Raw genomic sequence first — 16857 nt, 5'->3', positions numbered from 1 at the left:
TCAAAGATGAAAGCTGAGAGGAGCTATATTGGAAGCTGTATTGTACTCACAATTGGATAACGTAGCGCCTCAAAATGTTGACAGCCAGCCCTGAGAATGGGTGTAAGTGTGACCCTAAGGATGGGAGTGCGTGATCCCTTCTTCCATTCCCTTGAACCTGAGCAAGTTTGTACAAGGAACTTTTCCCGCCAAATTTTGGACATGCCTAGGTTGCAGGTTGGTGAGGAAAAAACTGTCCTGCGCATTAAGCTTCTGCTGCCAGTTGCCAAACCCGTCGTAGGAGACCTTTGGTCATTGGTGTTTGTACATTACAGTATAAAGAGGCGTGCAGGAAAAGAGCCGGGGGCGAGGCGTGGGCGGAGCCAGAGGGCAGTGACTCGCCATCCCCACCGAGAGCCAAGCTGGCAGAAGGCTCCATCTGCCACCCTCGCGCTGCCAACCGGTGCCGGCGAGGGAGGGGTGTGCTTCCTGCAGATCACCGCCTCTGCTGACATCACTGCAGTCACGGGTAGGAGGGGCGCTGGCGACGCTGTCACTGCTTGCAGCTGCCCCCCAGATCACACCCGCAAGGGCACCTGGAGGACTCGCCTTTCACGTGGACCGAAGACCGCCTGACCCCCCCAGTCAAAGTAATTGCTGTGCTGTTTTACCTGTATTCCGAAATGTGTGGTTGTGGGAATAGGAGGGGGCGTGGCTGCGCCAAAACTGTAAGGCGGTGTGTGGTGGTTACTGGCGTACCTGGCGCTTGAGATTGTAAATCAATAAAATTAATCTGATACTTTACAAATATTCATTGGCCTTGGCCTGGACGGGGAGGTGGGGGTCCCTGAAGAGGGTGGGGGCTGCTACGCAGCTAAACTGCCTGTGATAGGCTGTGGTGGGGTTATGAGCAGGGATTTATAGATGCAGTGCATGCCTGTATGTGTGGGGTGGCGGGGGGGGGGGGGGGGGGGTGCTCCTGGAAAGTGTAGCTAGGGGCAGACTACAGAGTCATCGCAGGGCACGATAGGGCCACTTCCTCGAATAGGAGGTGAGCAGTGGGCGGCTACAGGACAGAGGCTAACGCCGTTTTGTCGATCTGTCTCCCCTCCAGCTCGGACTCTGAAGGCTGCCCCGCGTGCAGGTGCCCTTCGCTCACCTGGGGCACCAAGCGACTCTTTACGGCGCCAGCACTCCCTTCCTCCTGATTTTATCATGTCAGGTGAGTGAGTCACTTTTTGCTCTTTCTGGGGACTTGGACCACGATGCCTGTCGTAATACAATATTTGTGCACACTAATTAATCCAAGTGACCGGCATTGTCTGCAGCCTTAATCCGGCACGAGGGAGATATAATCGCCTTCTTTAGTTGCCGAGGCCCTGCGGGCCCGTTGCACTGTATTGAGGAAAAACAAGCATTAGGAATGCATTAGGGCTCGGGTTTGTTTGAGTTAGAGATAATGGCATTGTAAATGGCAATGTGTTTTAGGCATGTGTTTTGGAGTGGAAGCATGTGGTGTGTGTTGGAGATATGTGTGTTGGATTGGAATGTTATCATTGGTGGCATGCTGCACTTTAACGCATTATCTTTAAAAGGTAACGTGCAGCATAGTGCGATAGGTACAATATTAATTGGTGGATGCGTTATCAATTGGTGTGTGCATTGATGGGTGGTGGATGTGTTTGCCTGTAGGAATTGTGGAGTGATGGCTGTTGGTGTGTGTGTGTTTGGTGGAAGCGTGTAGTGGTGGCTTGAGGTGTGTATGACTGGTGGTAGCGTGCAGTAAGAGCTGTTACTGAGTGTGGCTGTCAAGCGTACAGAGCTGGATGGTAATGCGTGTGGTTGGTGAAAGGGTGCATTGACAGCTGTTGATGATTGTGCCAATTGAAAGAGTGGCTGGTGCACTGTCAGCTGTTGGTGTGTGTGTGTGTTTGGTGAAAGTTTTTTTTAAATTCTTTATTTATCATTTTCAACGATAAACATACAAGGAAATGTTGAATAGATGTAAGATAATACAGTTGCATCACATCTCGCTCCCTTGAGTACATACATACAGTGCATGATAACTTGAGCATACTCAATATCAAAGACAGGCAAACATATCTGACAGTCAGTGTAAACAATTGTAACACCAGGCCCAGGTGTTATAGGGGAAATTACTGAGTCGTGGCAAAGTAGAGGTTTCGCATGCGACCTCACAATACTAATTGATGGAGGGGGGAGGAACCGGCAGGCGAGCAGGCCGGGTCCGCAAAGTGCTAGCAATGGGCGGAATGGCGGCAAAGCTTATCAACCAATCCCCTCTGGATCCATGTCTAGGGTAGAGGCCGCCTGGGCCGCAGCCGCGACACCAGCCAGATATGCACGATATGGGCCCCAGATATCACGAGGCCTGGATGTAACGGGGACCGTGGCAGAGTACTCCTCACTATTGGTATTGCAGTGCGCCATGCTCCGGAGCCAGGAAGTGTGCAACTGGGGTCGACGATTGCACCAACGGAGTGCCACTTTGCGCTTTGCCAGCAAAAATCCCAGCGCAGCCAGTCTACGCGTCACCTTAGGGAAGTCTGCTACGTAGCCAAGGAGGGCAATCTAGGGGATGGGACTAGATTCATGCGCAGCATGTCACCCAGAGTGCGATGCACTCTGGACCAGTAGTCCCGGAGCCTGGGACACGCCCATGAAAGGTGAAAAGTGTGCGAAGTCTGCCTGAGGGCAGCCACATTTGGGGCAGTTGTGTGGACGCGCATGGTCTATTCTATGCAGTCGCGCTGGTGTGAAGTAGAGTCTCCCTAGGAACTTAAAGTGCAGGAGCTTGTGTCTACTGTTAAGTGAGATGTCATTGGTCGCCCTGCAACACCATTGCCACTGTTCATCTGTAATGGGGTATCCCAAATCCGCTTCCCACGCCTCCCGCACCGTCTGATCCGGGGCCGGGAGCATGTCAGAACACATCCGATAGAACTTAGAGACCAGATGTGTCCCCGATGCGTGTTGGATAAGGAAGGTGAGGGGTGGGAAGTCTTCTGGAGGGAGGGGGGACGAGGGAAACAGGGCACGAAGCAAGGATCGCAATCTATTGAGCACAAAGGAGTCCATAAACGTCCGTGTAGTGAAGCGGGAATCCTCTGTGAGGGAAAAGGCATGGCCCTCAGGAAACAGGTCCCCAATGGTCGAAATGTGAAATTTGGATAATGTGCATTTCACCACGGTTTCCCTAGTGAGAGCAAGCCAGGAGGGATTGGGCAGTGGGAGGGCAGGAGAGTACATCTGGGCAAGCCCCGTCAAGCAGCGCAGTCCGCCCCAAGAGTGGTAGCCTGTGTTCCCGGTAGAACCAGGTCGGCTTCAGGCTTCAAGTAAACGATCCGGGCATCAGGGTAGTACCAGGGGAACGCATAAGAACACTGCGCCACAAGAAAGTAAAGGTAAAAATTGGGAACGCCCAGCCCGCCACGCTCATAGGGGAGCGCCAGTACGCGCCAGGACACGCAGGGGTTTTTGTCTCCCCACACAAGGCGTAGTAGTAGGGAACGCAATTGTGTGAAGAAGATTTGTGTAAGGGGAACAGGAATATTATTGAACAGGTACAAAAAAAATGGCAGCACCATCATTATAATGATGGCAATATGCCCAGCCATGGACAGCGGGAGACGTTTCCATCGTTCAATCCGACCCTCCAGGGCAGTTAAGGCGGTGCCATAGTTTAGTCTAATATTGGAGTCAGTATCCAGGTGGACTTGTATCCCCAGATATGTTACCGAATCTCGGCTCCAAGTAAGGGGGAAGGGGCAGGGGCATTCGGTAGTGCTCGGCGTGAGTGGAAATATAACAGACTTGTGCCAATTTATGCGCAGGCCCGAGAATGCGCCAAACCTGGTTATTTCCGCTATCAGCGGTTCAAGGTTGTCCTGCGGATGCCGGACTGAAAGGATGGTGTCGTCCGCATAAAGCGAGACTAAAAGCGGTCCAGTGCGGAACTGGAGACCCCGATGCATATGTCGCTCCTGAAAGTGACGGACCAACGGGTCCATCGCCAAGATGTATAGGATTGGCGAGAGGGGGCAGCCCTGTCACGTACCACGCGACAGGGGAAATTGTGCAGTGATAGTGCCATTGAGGCACAATCGCGCCACCGGCCGCGTGTAGAGCAACTCCACCGTGTTCACCAAGCACTCCGGAATACCCATCTGGCGCATCACCGACATAAGAAATGGCCATTCTAAGGAGTCGAATGCTTTTTCAGCGTCTAAAAGAATCGCCGCAGCGGGGACGGCAGGGTCCACCCGGTGCAGGACGGAGAAAAGTGTGCGGAGATTGAGAGATTTGGAGCGGTGCGGTACGAAGCCAGACTGTGCCGGGGAGATAATGGACTCCATCAGCAAAGACAGGCGGGTGGCAATGGCCTTTGCTAGGATCTTGTAATCCAGGTTTAACAAAGAGAGAGGGCGATAAGAGCCACACAGTGTGGGATCTTTACCCGGTTTGGGCAAAAGCACTATGACCGCTTCCCTAAGCGTGGGGGGCAAACAGCCCATCTCAAGGGCCTCGGCGTAAACCTCTACCAACCGGGGGACCAGCAGTTCTTTATAGGCCTTGTAAACATCCGCAGAGAAGCCATCCAGCCCGGGGGCCGAAGAGCCTTTCATGGAGTCGATAGCTTCAATGATAATATCAGATGTGATGGGGTCGGCCAAAAAATCTATCATCCATTTCTCTAAATACACCATTGCTATTTCATTAAGATAGTCGCCACGTTCCATGGTGTCATCGGCCAGCGTGGAAGTGTACAGAGATGTGTAATAGTGTAAAAACACGTCACAAATTGCCGGTGTAGTGTGAAGAGTGTCTCCTTCAGGGCCTACGAGGTCAGTGATGTAAGCAGACTTACGCTGGGGCCGCAGTAGCTGAGCCAGCATTTTGCCCGGGCGGTGGCCCTCCCCATATTGCCTAGCCGTGTGCGCCCTGGTCAGAAAACGGAGTTCCCTACCCGCTTCCTCACGGAACCGTAGCATCAGTTGCAAGCGTTTTGTTTCCCTCTCAGCCATGTGTGTTGTGAATTGTTCCGCATCCAATGCCGCTATATCGCGCTCAATCTGGAGCAGGGGAGAACGAATATTGCGCAACGCGCCTGTATGTTTAGCGATGCACACTCCCCTAATGGTAGCTTTAAAGCCCTTCCACAGGACCGCCCAGGTGTCCACCGTGCCAGTATTCAGCTCAAAGTATTCTTCTATGGCTTCCCTGACTCCCTCAGTAAACACGGGGTCGGATAGGGCCCTCCCGGGGAAGTGCCACTGCCTTTCATAGCCACCCGCCCTTGGGACCTGCAGCTGCAGCACAATGGGGGAAAGATCGGACAGGGTTCGGGGGAGCGTAAGGAGATCGCCAGGCCAGCCAGCCACTCCTGGGGTGATCAACCAGTAATCAATCCAGGTCCATGTGTCATGAAACCCTGAGTAGTGTGTGTATGTAGGAGTGTGGGCATGTAAGGACGCCTCGATGTCAATGATGGAAAAATGGGAGCACAAATCAAGCAGGATTGGCCGTGAGCGTGGCTTTGAGTCTGGAGCCGAAGACGTACTGTCCCTGGTCGGGTTGAATAGCAAATTAAAATCGCCACCAAGTATCAACTGCCCTGGGTCCAAGTTAAGCAGATGTACCTGCAGCTCAGTGAAAAAAGCGGGTGTGTCTATATTAGGGCCATAAACCCCTACTAGCGTAAGTCTGTGGTCTAATAACGTACCTGAAACAATGACATATCTACCCTCGCTATCAGTTACCACGTGCGATAACTTAAATGGTACACGATTATGTATGCAGATAGCAACCCCCCTGGAGTATCTGCTGGTGTTTGGTGAAAGTTGCACTGACATTGTTTGTTGAGTGCGTGGGTGTTTAGCGGCACTGATGCATGGTCGTGTTTGTTTATGGTGAAAGCGTACATTGATGGTTGTTGGTGTTTGTGCCTGGTGAAAGCATTCATTGACGGCTGGGGGTGTGTTGTTGTGTGGGTTGTTTTGTGCGTAGTGGTGAGTGTGTGGTGGTGAGTGTGTGGTGGTGAGTCTGTGGGGGTGAGTGTGTGGTGGTGAGTGTGTTGTGGTGAGTGGTGACGAGTGTGTGGTGTTGAGAGAGTGAGGTGTGTGTGGTTTGTGTGTGTGTTATGTGTGTGTGGTGTGTGTGTGGTATGTGCGTGTGGTGTATGTGGTGTTTTCTACACACTCACACACTGCCCCTACATATTCACACACTGCTCACCCGCACACTCCCAATGTCACCCTGCATAGTCACACACTGTTTATCCTGCACACTCATTCTGCACACTCACACAATGTGCACCCTGCACCCTTACACACTGTCTCTGCAGTCACTCTGCACTCACTGTCACTTTACACTCACTCTGCACTCACTGTCACTCTACACTCACTGTCACTCTCACACTCACTCTGCACTCACTGTCACTCTGCACTCACTCTGCACTCACTGTCACTGTGCACTCACTCTGCACTCACTGTCACTCTGCACTCACTTTGCACTCACTGTCACTCTACACTCACTTTGCACTCACTGTCACTCTCGCACTCACTGTCTCTGCACTCACTCTGCACTCACTGTCACTCTGCACTCACTATACACTGTTCACCCTGCACACTTACACTGTTTACCCTGCACACTCACACACTGCAGTCACTGTCACTCTGCAGTCACTGTTACTCTGCAGTCACACTCACTCTGCAGTCAGTCTGCACTCACTGTCACTCTCTCTGCACTCACTGTCACTCTGCACTCACTGTCACTACCGCACTCACTCTGCACTCACTGTCACTCTTGCTCTCACTCTCCACTCACTGTCACTCTCGCACTCACTCTGCACTCACTGTCACTCTCGCACTCACTCTGCACTCACTGTCACTCTTGCACTCAATCTGCACTCACTGTCACTCTCGCACTCACTCTGCACTCACTGTCACTCTCTCACTCACTCTGCACTCACTGTCACTCTTGCACTCACTCTCCACTCACTGTCGTTCTCGCACTCTGATCTCTCTGTCACTCTGCACTCTCACTTTCACTCTTGCACTCATTCTGCACTCACTGTCACTCTCGCACTCACACTGCACTCACTGTCAGTCTCATACTCACTCTGCACTCACTATCCTCTTGCACTCACTCTGCACTCACTGTCACTCTCGCACTCACTCTGAACTCACTGTCATCTCGCACTCACTCTGCACTCACAGTAACTCTCGCACTCACTCTGCACTCACTACACACTGTTCACCCTGCACACTCACACTGTTTACCCTGCACACTCACACATTGCAGTCACTGTGACCAGTGCCTATGTGTGCGCGCAGTGCCGGTGTGTGTGAGCAGCCTGTGTGTGTATGTAGTGCCTGTGTGTGTGAACAGTGTCTGTGTGTGTGAACAGTGTCTGTGTGTGAACAGTGTCTGTGTGTGTGAGCAGTGTCTGTGTGTGAGCAGTGTCTGTGTGTGTGAGCAGTGCCGTATGTGTGAGCAGTGCCGTGTGTGTGAGCAGTGCCGGTGTGTGCGCAGTGCCAGTGTGTGTATGTAGTGCCGGTGTGTGTATGTAGTGCCTGTGTGTGTGAACAGTGCCTATGTGTGCGCGTAGTGCCGGTGTCTGTGAGCCGCCTGTGTGTGTATGTAGTGCCTGTGTGTGAACAGTGCCTGTGTGTGAACAGTGCCTGTGTGTGTGAGAAGTGCCTGTGTGTGTGAGAAGTTCCTGTGTGTGTGAAAAGTGCCTGTGTGTGTGAGCAGTGTATGTGTTTGTGAGCAGTGTCTATGTGCGTGAACAGTGCCTGTGTGTGAACAGTGCCTGTGTATGGACAGTGCCTGTGTGTGGACAGTGCCTGTGTGTGAACAGTGCCTGTGTGTGAACAGTGCCTGTGTGTGATCAGTGCGCCTGTGTGTGTGCGCAGTGCCGGTGTGTGTATGTAGTGCCTGTGTGTGTGAACAGTGCCTATGTGTGCACGCAGTGGCGGTGTCTGTGAGCCACCTGTGTGTGTATGTAGTGCCTGTGTGTGTGAACAATGCCTGTGTGTGAACAGTGCCTGTGTGTGAACAGTGCCTGTGTGTGAACAGTGCCTGTGTGTGTGAGAAGTGCCTGTGTGTGTGAGAAGTGCCTGTGTGTGTGAGAAGTGCCTGTGTGTGTGTGAAAAGTGACTGTGTGTGTGAGCAGTGTATGTGTGTGTGAGCAGTTTATGTGTTTGTGAGCAGTGTCTGTGTGCGTGAACAGTGCCTGTGTGTGAACAGTGCCTGTGTGTGAACAGTGCCTGTGTGTGGACAGTGCCTGTGTGTGAACAGTGCCTGTGTGTGATCAGTGCGCCTGTGTGTGTGCGCAGTGCCGGTGTGTGTATGTAGTGCCTGTGTGTGTGAACAGTGCCTATGTGTGCACGCAGTGGCGGTGTCTGTGAGCCACCTGTGTGTGTATGTAGTGCCTGTGTGTGTGAACAGTGCCTATGTGTGCGCGCAGTGCCGGTGTGTGTGAGCAGCCTGTGTGTGTATGTAGTGCCTGTGTGTGTGAACAGTGTCTGTGTGTGTGAACAATGTCTGTGTGTGAACAGTGTCTGTGTGTGTGAGCAGTGTCTGTGTGTGAGCAGTGTCTGTGTGTGTGAGCAGTGCCGTGTGTGTGAGCAGTGCCGTGTGTGTGAGCAGTGCCGGTGTGTGCGCAGTGCCAGTGTGTGTATGTAGTGCCGGTGTGTGTATGTAGTGCCTGTGTGTGTGAACAGTGCCTATGTGTGCGCGTAGTGCCGGTGTCTGTGAGCCGCCTGTGTGTGTATGTAGTGCCTGTGTGTGAACAGTGCCTGTGTGTGAACAGTGCCTGTGTGTGTGAGAAGTGCCTGTGTGTGTGAGAAGTTCCTGTGTGTGTGAAAAGTGCCTGTGTGTGTGAGCAGTGTATGTGTTTGTGAGCAGTGTCTATGTGCGTGAACAGTGCCTGTGTGTGAACAGTGCCTGTGTATGGACAGTGCCTGTGTGTGGACAGTGCCTGTGTGTGAACAGTGCCTGTGTGTGATCAGTGCGCCTGTGTGTGTGCGCAGTGCCGGTGTGTGTATGTAGTGCCTGTGTGTGTGAACAGTGCCTATGTGTGCACGCAGTGGCGGTGTCTGTGAGCCACCTGTGTGTGTATGTAGTGCCTGTGTGTGTGAACAATGCCTGTGTGTGAACAGTGCCTGTGTGTGAACAGTGCCTGTGTGTGAACAGTGCCTGTGTGTGTGAGAAGTGCCGGTGTGTGTGAGAAGTGCCTGTGTGTGTGTGAAAAGTGACTGTGTGTGTGAGCAGTGTATGTGTGTGTGAGCAGTGTATGTGTTTGTGAGCAGTGTCTGTGTGCGTGAACAGTGCCTGTGTGTGAACAGTGCCTGTGTGTGAACAGTGCCTGTGTGTGGACAGTGCCTGTGTGTGAACAGTGCCTGTGTGTGATTAGTGCGCCTGTGTGTATGCACAGTGCGGGTGTGTGTATGTAGTGCCTGTGTGTGTGAACAGTGCCTATGTGTGCACGCAGTGCCGGTGTGTGTGAGCAGCCTGTGTGTGTATGTACTGCCTGTGTGTGTGAACAGTGCCTATGTGTGCGTGCAGTGCCGGGTGTCTGTGTGTGTGAACAGTGTCTGTGTGTGTGAGCAGTGTCTGTGTGCGAGCAGTGCCTGTGTGTGTGAGAAGTGCCTGTGTGTGTGAGAAGTGCCTGTGTGTGTGAGCAGTGTCCGTGTGTGTCAACAGTGTCTGTGTGTGTGAGCAGTGCCTGTGTATCCCTGCACCTAAAATCAACCTACTTGTCATGAGGCCCAAGGTTAGACACACAAGCACAACTGTTGCAACTCGGCTGCTCAAACCCTCCATGCAGAAACACATTCCTGCTCTCGGAGGTTTGGTTTTGTTGCTGAACAAGACATGAGCCCCTTTGATGAGATGAGGAGAATGCGGCAAAATGTGGGACTGTTCGTAAGCCAGTGAAAAGAATTCCGCTTCGTACCTGGACGTTACTGTCTCCAATACAAACGCACTTACATACTTTGTGGGGTAATGAAGACTGTGTGTCTCATTGTCGGCGCACGACCAAGCCAGCTCTTCAAAGGCCAACACTTACACATGAAAGGATGCAGACGAACGCGCGCCCACCAAACTCACTGCAGACTGGTGAACGCGCCCCGAACATCTGGGTTAAATTACCACGGCACCCTGACAGCTCGTAATTGACAATTTATTGCACTCCCCTGCGCGTAACCGCACAGAATATGCAGGAAGTGCACAAACTGAAATCCATATGGCCTATTGCGTGAAGGCGACTAGAAACACAGCACTGCGAGGACCAATTATCATGCAGATGCCAAAATAAACTACGGAAAAATCTCGCGCAGTGAGGAATTTTTACTTCACTATTCTGAGCCCCGTAACAAGACGGCTCAGAGCTCCGCCCCACTTCTGACGAAGGGGTGACGTAGGCAGAGCCCTAATAAAAAGGTGCATGCTCTCATATTTAGAGTATCTGCTTCCAACTGAGAAATGCTGGTACTGTTCAATTAAAACGATTGCACCACACCGGAGGGATGCAATTACTCTGCACTTCAAAGTAAGGCGTGCACGCACTCACTACCTGCCCATTTACAGCACTGGAGAGGGTCCAATCACTATGTGACACTGTCTCAGTGAACACTGCGCACAGTACTTGAAATGTACAGAAACGTGCACTTTGAGTGGCCGTTTAAAAGTTCTAAAAAGTTAATTCTAGCATGATAGTGCTTTCTTCTCCACAGCATGCGTCATGGGAGCAGAGTTCATAAAATTATTGGTCACGGGACCCAATTTTGAATATAAATTGGGAAGAATTGAAGGTGAGAGAAGTGTGACAGGCTCATCCATTCCTGAAATGCATGCAAATTGATCTGGTTTTATGATTGAACTTTATTTCAGCTTATTTCCAAATCTCCGCCCTGCCCCTCTGCTCATACACTGACCCCTCTGTGCTCTCACAGGGTCCCTCCATGCTCTCACATGATCCCTCCATTGCCTTCAGCCTCAGAACGCCCAATGCCCTCTCTGATGACAGAGCGCACACACTTTAAAAAGAAAATAAGGCTGGCAGCTGTACCCGTCATGAGTATTCAGTTATCCGAATTAATTCACAATATTTGACCTACACATGTCTACAGGACAGAAAAACAAATGCATTTGACTTAATAAAAGTGTTTGGGCGACCCCGATGCATATGCTGCTCCTGAAAGTGACGGACCAACGGGTCCATCGCCAAGATGTATAGGATTGGCGAGAGGGGGCAGCCCTGTCGCGTACCACGCGACAGGGGAAATTGTGCAGTGATAGTGCCATTGAGGCGCAATCGCGCCACCGGCCGCGTGTAGAGCAACTCCACCGTGTTCACCAAGCACTCCGGAATACCCATCTGGTGCATCACCGACATAAGAAATGGCCATTCTAAGGAGTCGAATGCTTTTTCAGCGTCTAAAAGAATCGCCGCAGCGGGGACGGCAGGGTCCACCCGGTGCAGGACGGAGAAAAGTGCGCGGAGATTGAGAGATTTGGAGCGGTGCGGTACGAAGCCAGACTGTGCCGGGGAGATAATGGACTCCATCAGCAAAGACAGGCAGATGGCAATGGCCTTTGCTAGGATCTTGTAATCCAGGTTTAACAAAGAGAGAGGGTTTTAAGAGCCACACAGTGTGGGATCTTTACCCGGTTTGGGCAAAAGCACTATGACCGCTTCCCTAAGCATGGGGGGCAAACAGCCCATCTCAAGGGCCTCGGCGTACACCTCCACCAAGCGGGGGACCAGCAGTTCTTTATAGGCCTTGTAAACATCCGCAGAGAAGCCATCCAGCCCGAGGGCCGAAGAGCCTTTCATGGAGTCGATAGCTTCAATGATAATATCAGATGTGATGGGGTCGGCCAAAAAATCTATCATCCATTTCTCTAAATACACCATTGCTATTTCATTAAGATAGTCGCCACGGTCCATGGTGTCATCGGCCAGCGTGGAAGTGTACAGAGATGTGTAATAGTGTAAAAACACGTCACAAATTGCCGGTGTAGTGTGTAGAGTGTCTCCTTCAGGGCCTACGAGGTCAGTGATGTAAGCAGATTTACGCTGGGGCCGCAGTAGCTGAGCCAGCATTTTGCACGGGCGGTGGCCCTCCCCATATTGCCTAGCCGTGTGCGTCCTGGTCAGAAAACGGAGTTCCCTGTCCGCTTCCTCACGGAACCGTAGCATCGGTTGCAAGCGTTTTGTTTCCCTCTCAGCCGTGTGCGTTGTGAGTTGTTCCGCATCCAATGCCGCTATATCTCGCTCAATCTGGAGCAGGGTAGAACGAATATCGCGCAACACGCCTGTATGTTTAGCGATGCACACTCCCCTAATGGTAGCTTTAAAGCCCTCCCACAGGACCGCCCAGGTGCCCACTGTGCCAGTATTCAGCTCAAAGTATTCCTCTATGGCTTCCCTGACTCCCTCAGTAAACACAGGGTCTGATAGGGCCCTCACGGGGAAGTGCCACTGCCTTTCATAGCCACCCGCCCTCGGGACCTGCAGCTGCAGCACAATGGGGGAATGATCGGACAGGGTTCGGGGGAGCGTAAGGAGATCGCCAACCCAGCCAGCCACTCCTGGGGACATCAACCAGCAATCAATCCTGGTCCATGTGTCATGAAACCCTGAGTAGTGTGTGTATGTAGGAGTGTGGGCATGTGTGGACGCCTCAATGTCAATGAGGGAAAAATGGGAGCACAAATCAAGCAGGATTGGCCGTGAGCGTGGCTTCGAGTCAGGAGCCGAAGACGTACTGTCCCTGGTCGGGTTGAATAGCAAATTAAAATCGCCACCAAGTATCAAGTGCCCTGGGTCCAAGTTAAGCAGATGTACCTGCAGCTCAGTGAAAAAAGCGGGTGTGTCTATATTGGAGCCATAAACCCCTACTAGCGTAAGTCTGTGGTCTAATAACGTACCTGAAACAATGACATATCTACCCTCGCTATCAGTTACCACGTGCGATAACTTAAATGGTACACGATTATGTATGCAGATAGCAACCCCCCTGCAGTATCTGCTGGTGTTTGGTGAAAGTTGCACTGACATTGTTTGTTGAGTGCGTGGGTGTTTAGCGGCACTGATGCATGGTCGTGTTTGTTTTTGGTGAAAGCGTACATTGATGGTTGTTGGTGTTTGTGCCTGGTGAAAGCATTCATTGACGGCTGGGGGTGTGTTGTTGTGTGTGTTGTTTTGTGTGTAGTGGTGAGTGTGTGGTGGTGAGTCTGTGGGGGTGAATGTGTGGTGGTGAGTGTGTTGTGGTGAGTGGTGACGAGTGTGTGGTGTTGAGAGAGTGAGGTGTTTGTGGTTTGTGTGTGTGTTATGTGTGTGTGGTGTATTGGTGTGTGTATGGTGTGTGTGTGTGGTATGTGTGTGTGGTGTATGTGTGTGTGGTGTTTTCTGCACACTCACACATTGCCCCTACATATTCACACACTGCTCACCCGCACACTCCCAATGTCACCCTGCATAGTCACACACTGTTTATCCTGCACACTCATTCTGCACACTCACACAATGTGCACCCTGCACCCTTACACACTGTCTCTGCAGTCACTCTGCACTCACTGTCACTTTACACTCACTCTGCACTCACTGTCACTCTACACTCACTCTGCACTCACTGTCACTCTCGCACTCACTCTGCACTCACTGTCACTCTGCACTGACTCTGCACTCACTGTCACTCTGCACTGACTCTGCACTCACTGTCACTGTGCACTCACTCTGCACTCACTGTCACTCTGCACTCACTTTGCACTCACTGTCACTCCACACTCACTTTGCACTCACTGTCACTCTCGCACTCACTGTCTCTGCACTCACTCTGCACTCACTGTCACTCTGCACTCACTATACACTGTTCACCCTGCACACTTACACTGTTTACCCTGCACACTCACACACTGCAGTCACTGTCACTCTGCAGTCACTGTTACTCTGCAGTCACACTCACTCTGCAGTCAGTCTGCACTCACTGTCACTCTCTCTGCACTCACTGTCACTCTGCACTCACTGTCACTCTCGCACTCACTCTGCACTCACTGTCACTTGTTGTCTCCACTCACTGTCGTTCTCGCACTCTGATCTCTCTGTCACTCTGCACTCTCACTTTCACTCTTGCACTCATTCTGCACTCACTGTCACTCTCGCACTCACACTGCACTCACTGTCAGTCGCATACTCACTCTGCACTAACTATCCTTTCACACTCACTCTGCACTCACTGTCACTCTTGCACTCACTCTGAACTCACTGTCACTCTCACACTCACTCTGCACTCACAGTAACTCTCGCACTCACTCTGCACTCACTACACACTGTTCACCCTGCACACGCACACTGTTTACCCTGCACACTCACACACTGCAGTCACTGTGACCAGTGCCTATGTGTGCGCGCAGTGCCGGTGTGTGTGAGCAGCCTGTGTGTGTATGTAGTGCCTGTGTGTGTGAACAGTGTCTGTGTGTGTGAGCAGTGTCTGTGTGTGAGCAGTGTCTGTGTGTTTGAGCAGTGCCGTGTGTGTGAGCAGTGCCTGTGTGTGTGCGCAGTGCCGGTGTGTGTATGTAGTGCCTGTGTATGTGAACAGTGCCTATGTGTTCGCGCAGTGCCGGTGTCTGTGAGCCGCCTGTGTGTGTATGTAGTGCCTGTGTGTGAACAGTGCCTGTGTGTGAACAGTGCCTGTGTGTGTGAGAAGTGCCTGTGTGTGTGATAAGTTCCTGTGTGTGTGAAAAGTGCCTGTGTATGTGAGCAGTGTATGTGTTTGTGAGCAGTGTCTATGTGCGTGAACAGTGCCTGTGTGTGAACAGTGCTTGTGTGTGAACAGTGCCTGTGTGTGGACAGTACCTGTGTGTGAACAGTGCCTGTGTGTGATCAGTGCGCCTGTGTGTGTGCGCAGTGCCGGTGTGTGTATGTAGGGCCTGTGTTTGTGAACAGTGCCTATGTGTGCGCGCAGTGGCGGTGTCTGTGAGCCGCCTGTGTGTGTATGTAGTGCCTGTGTGTGTGAACAATGCCTGTGTGTGAACAGTGCCTGTGTGTGAACAGTGCCTGTGTGTGAACAGTGCCTGTGTGTGAGAAGTGCCTGTGCGTGTGAGAAGTGCCTGTGTGTGTGAGAAGTGCCTGTGTGTGTGAGCAGTGTATGTGTTTGTGAGCAGTGTCTGTGTGCGTGAACATTGCCTGTGTGTGAACAGTGCCTGTGTGTGAACAGTGCCTGTGTGTGGACAGTGCCTGTTTGTGAACAGTTCCTGTGTTTGATCAGTGCACCTGTGTGTGTGTGCAGTGCCGGTTTGTGTATGTAGTGCCTGTGTGTGTGAACAGTGCCTATGTGTGCGCGCAGTGCCGGTGTGTGTGAGCAGCCTGTGTGTGTATGTACTGCCTGTGTGTGTGAACAGTGCCTATGTGTGCGCGCAGTGCCGGTGTCTGTGTGTGTGAACAGTGTCTGTGTGTGAGCAGTGTCTGTGTGCGAGCAGTGTCTGTGTGTGTGAAAAGTGCCTGTGTGTGTGAGAAGTGCCTGTGTGTGTGAGCAGTGTCCGTGTGTGTCAACAGTGTCTGTGTGTGTGAGCAGTGCCTGTGTATCCCTGCACCTAAAATCAACCTACTTGTCATGAGGCCCAAGGTTAGACACACAAGCACAACTGTTGCAACTCGGCTGCTCGGACCCTCCATGCAGAAACACATTCCTGCTCTCAGAGGTTTTGTTTTGTTGCTGAACAAGACATGAGCCCCTTTGATGAGATGAGGAGAATGCGGCAAAATGTGGGACTGTTCGTAAGCCAGTGAAAAGAATTCCGTTTCGTACCTGGACGTTACTGTCTCCAATACAAACGCACTTACATACTTTGTGGGGTAATGAAGACTGTGTGTCTCATTGTCGGCGCACGACCAAGCCAGCTCTTCAAAGGCCAACACTTACACATGAAAGGATGCAGACGAACGCGCGCCCACCAAACTCACTGCAGACTGGTGAACGCGCCCCGAACATCTGGGTTAAATTACCACGGCACCCTGACAGCTCGTAATTGACAATTTATTGCACTCCCCTGCGCGTAACCACACAGAATATGCAGGAAGTGCACAAACTGAAATCCATATGGCCTATTGCGTGAAGGCTACTAGAAACACAGCACTTTGAGGACCAATTACCATGCAGATGCCAAAATAAACTACGGAAAAATCTCGCGCAGTGAGGAATTTTTACTTCACTATTCTGAGCCCCGTAACAAGACGGCTCGGAGCTCCGCCCCACTTCTGACGAAGTGGTGACGTAGGCAGAGCCCTAATAAAAAGGTGCATGCTCTCATATTTAGAGTATCTGCTTCCAACTGAGAAATGCTGGTACTGTCCAATTAAAACGATTGCACCACACCGGAGGGATGCAATTACTCTGCACTTCAAAGTAAGGCGTGCAGGCACTCACTACCTGCCCATTTACAGCAGTGGAGAGGGTCCAATCACTATGTGACACTGTCTCAGTGAACACTGCGCACTGTACTTGAAATGTACAGAAACGTGCACTTCGAGTGGCCGTTTAAAAGTTCTAAAAAATGAATTCTAGCATGATAGTGCTTTCTCCACAGCATGCGTCATGGGAGCAGAGTTCATAAAATTATTGGTCACGGGACCCAATTTTCAATATAAATTGGGAAGAATTGAAGGTGAGAGAAGTGTGACAGGCTCATCCATTCGTGAAATGCATGCAAATTGATCTGGTTTCATGATTGAACTTTATTTCAGCTTATTTCCAAATCTCCGCCCTGCCCCTCTGCTCATACACTGACTCCTCTGTGCTCTCACAGGGTCCCTCCATGCTCTCACACGATCCCTCCATTGCCTTC

General features: G+C 51.6%; 1 protein-coding gene across 8 annotated transcripts in view; it reads left to right on the top strand.

Annotated features, from left to right (window-relative positions):
* Positions 1–388: 388 nt before the first annotated feature.
* LOC147672952 (glycogenin-1-like) overlaps positions 389–16857 on the top strand; it is a 261253-nt gene continuing 244784 nt past the window's right edge. For 4 of the 8 annotated variants that reach the window (XR_015303472.1, XR_015303470.1, XM_086947857.1 and 1 more), the window contains exons 1-2: positions 503–629; positions 1094–1201. Coding sequence is in view for 4 of the 8 variants with exons in the window: in XM_086947857.1 (XP_086803983.1) it covers positions 1195–1201 (7 nt within the window). In the remaining 4 variants the exon portion in view is untranslated. Of the gene's footprint in view, positions 630–1093; positions 1202–16857 lie in introns of all 8 variants that reach the window. The other 4 variants (XR_015303473.1, XM_086947859.1, XR_015303471.1 and 1 more) reach the window with 4 other exon arrangements.

Source organism: Lissotriton vulgaris (genome assembly GCF_964263255.1).
Source record: "Lissotriton vulgaris chromosome 8 unlocalized genomic scaffold, aLisVul1.2 SUPER_8_unloc_1, whole genome shotgun sequence".
Classification (NCBI taxonomy): Eukaryota; Metazoa; Chordata; class Amphibia; order Caudata; family Salamandridae; genus Lissotriton; species Lissotriton vulgaris.
Note: the sequence above shows the minus strand (reverse complement) of the source record. Positions and strands in the feature narration are given on the sequence as shown.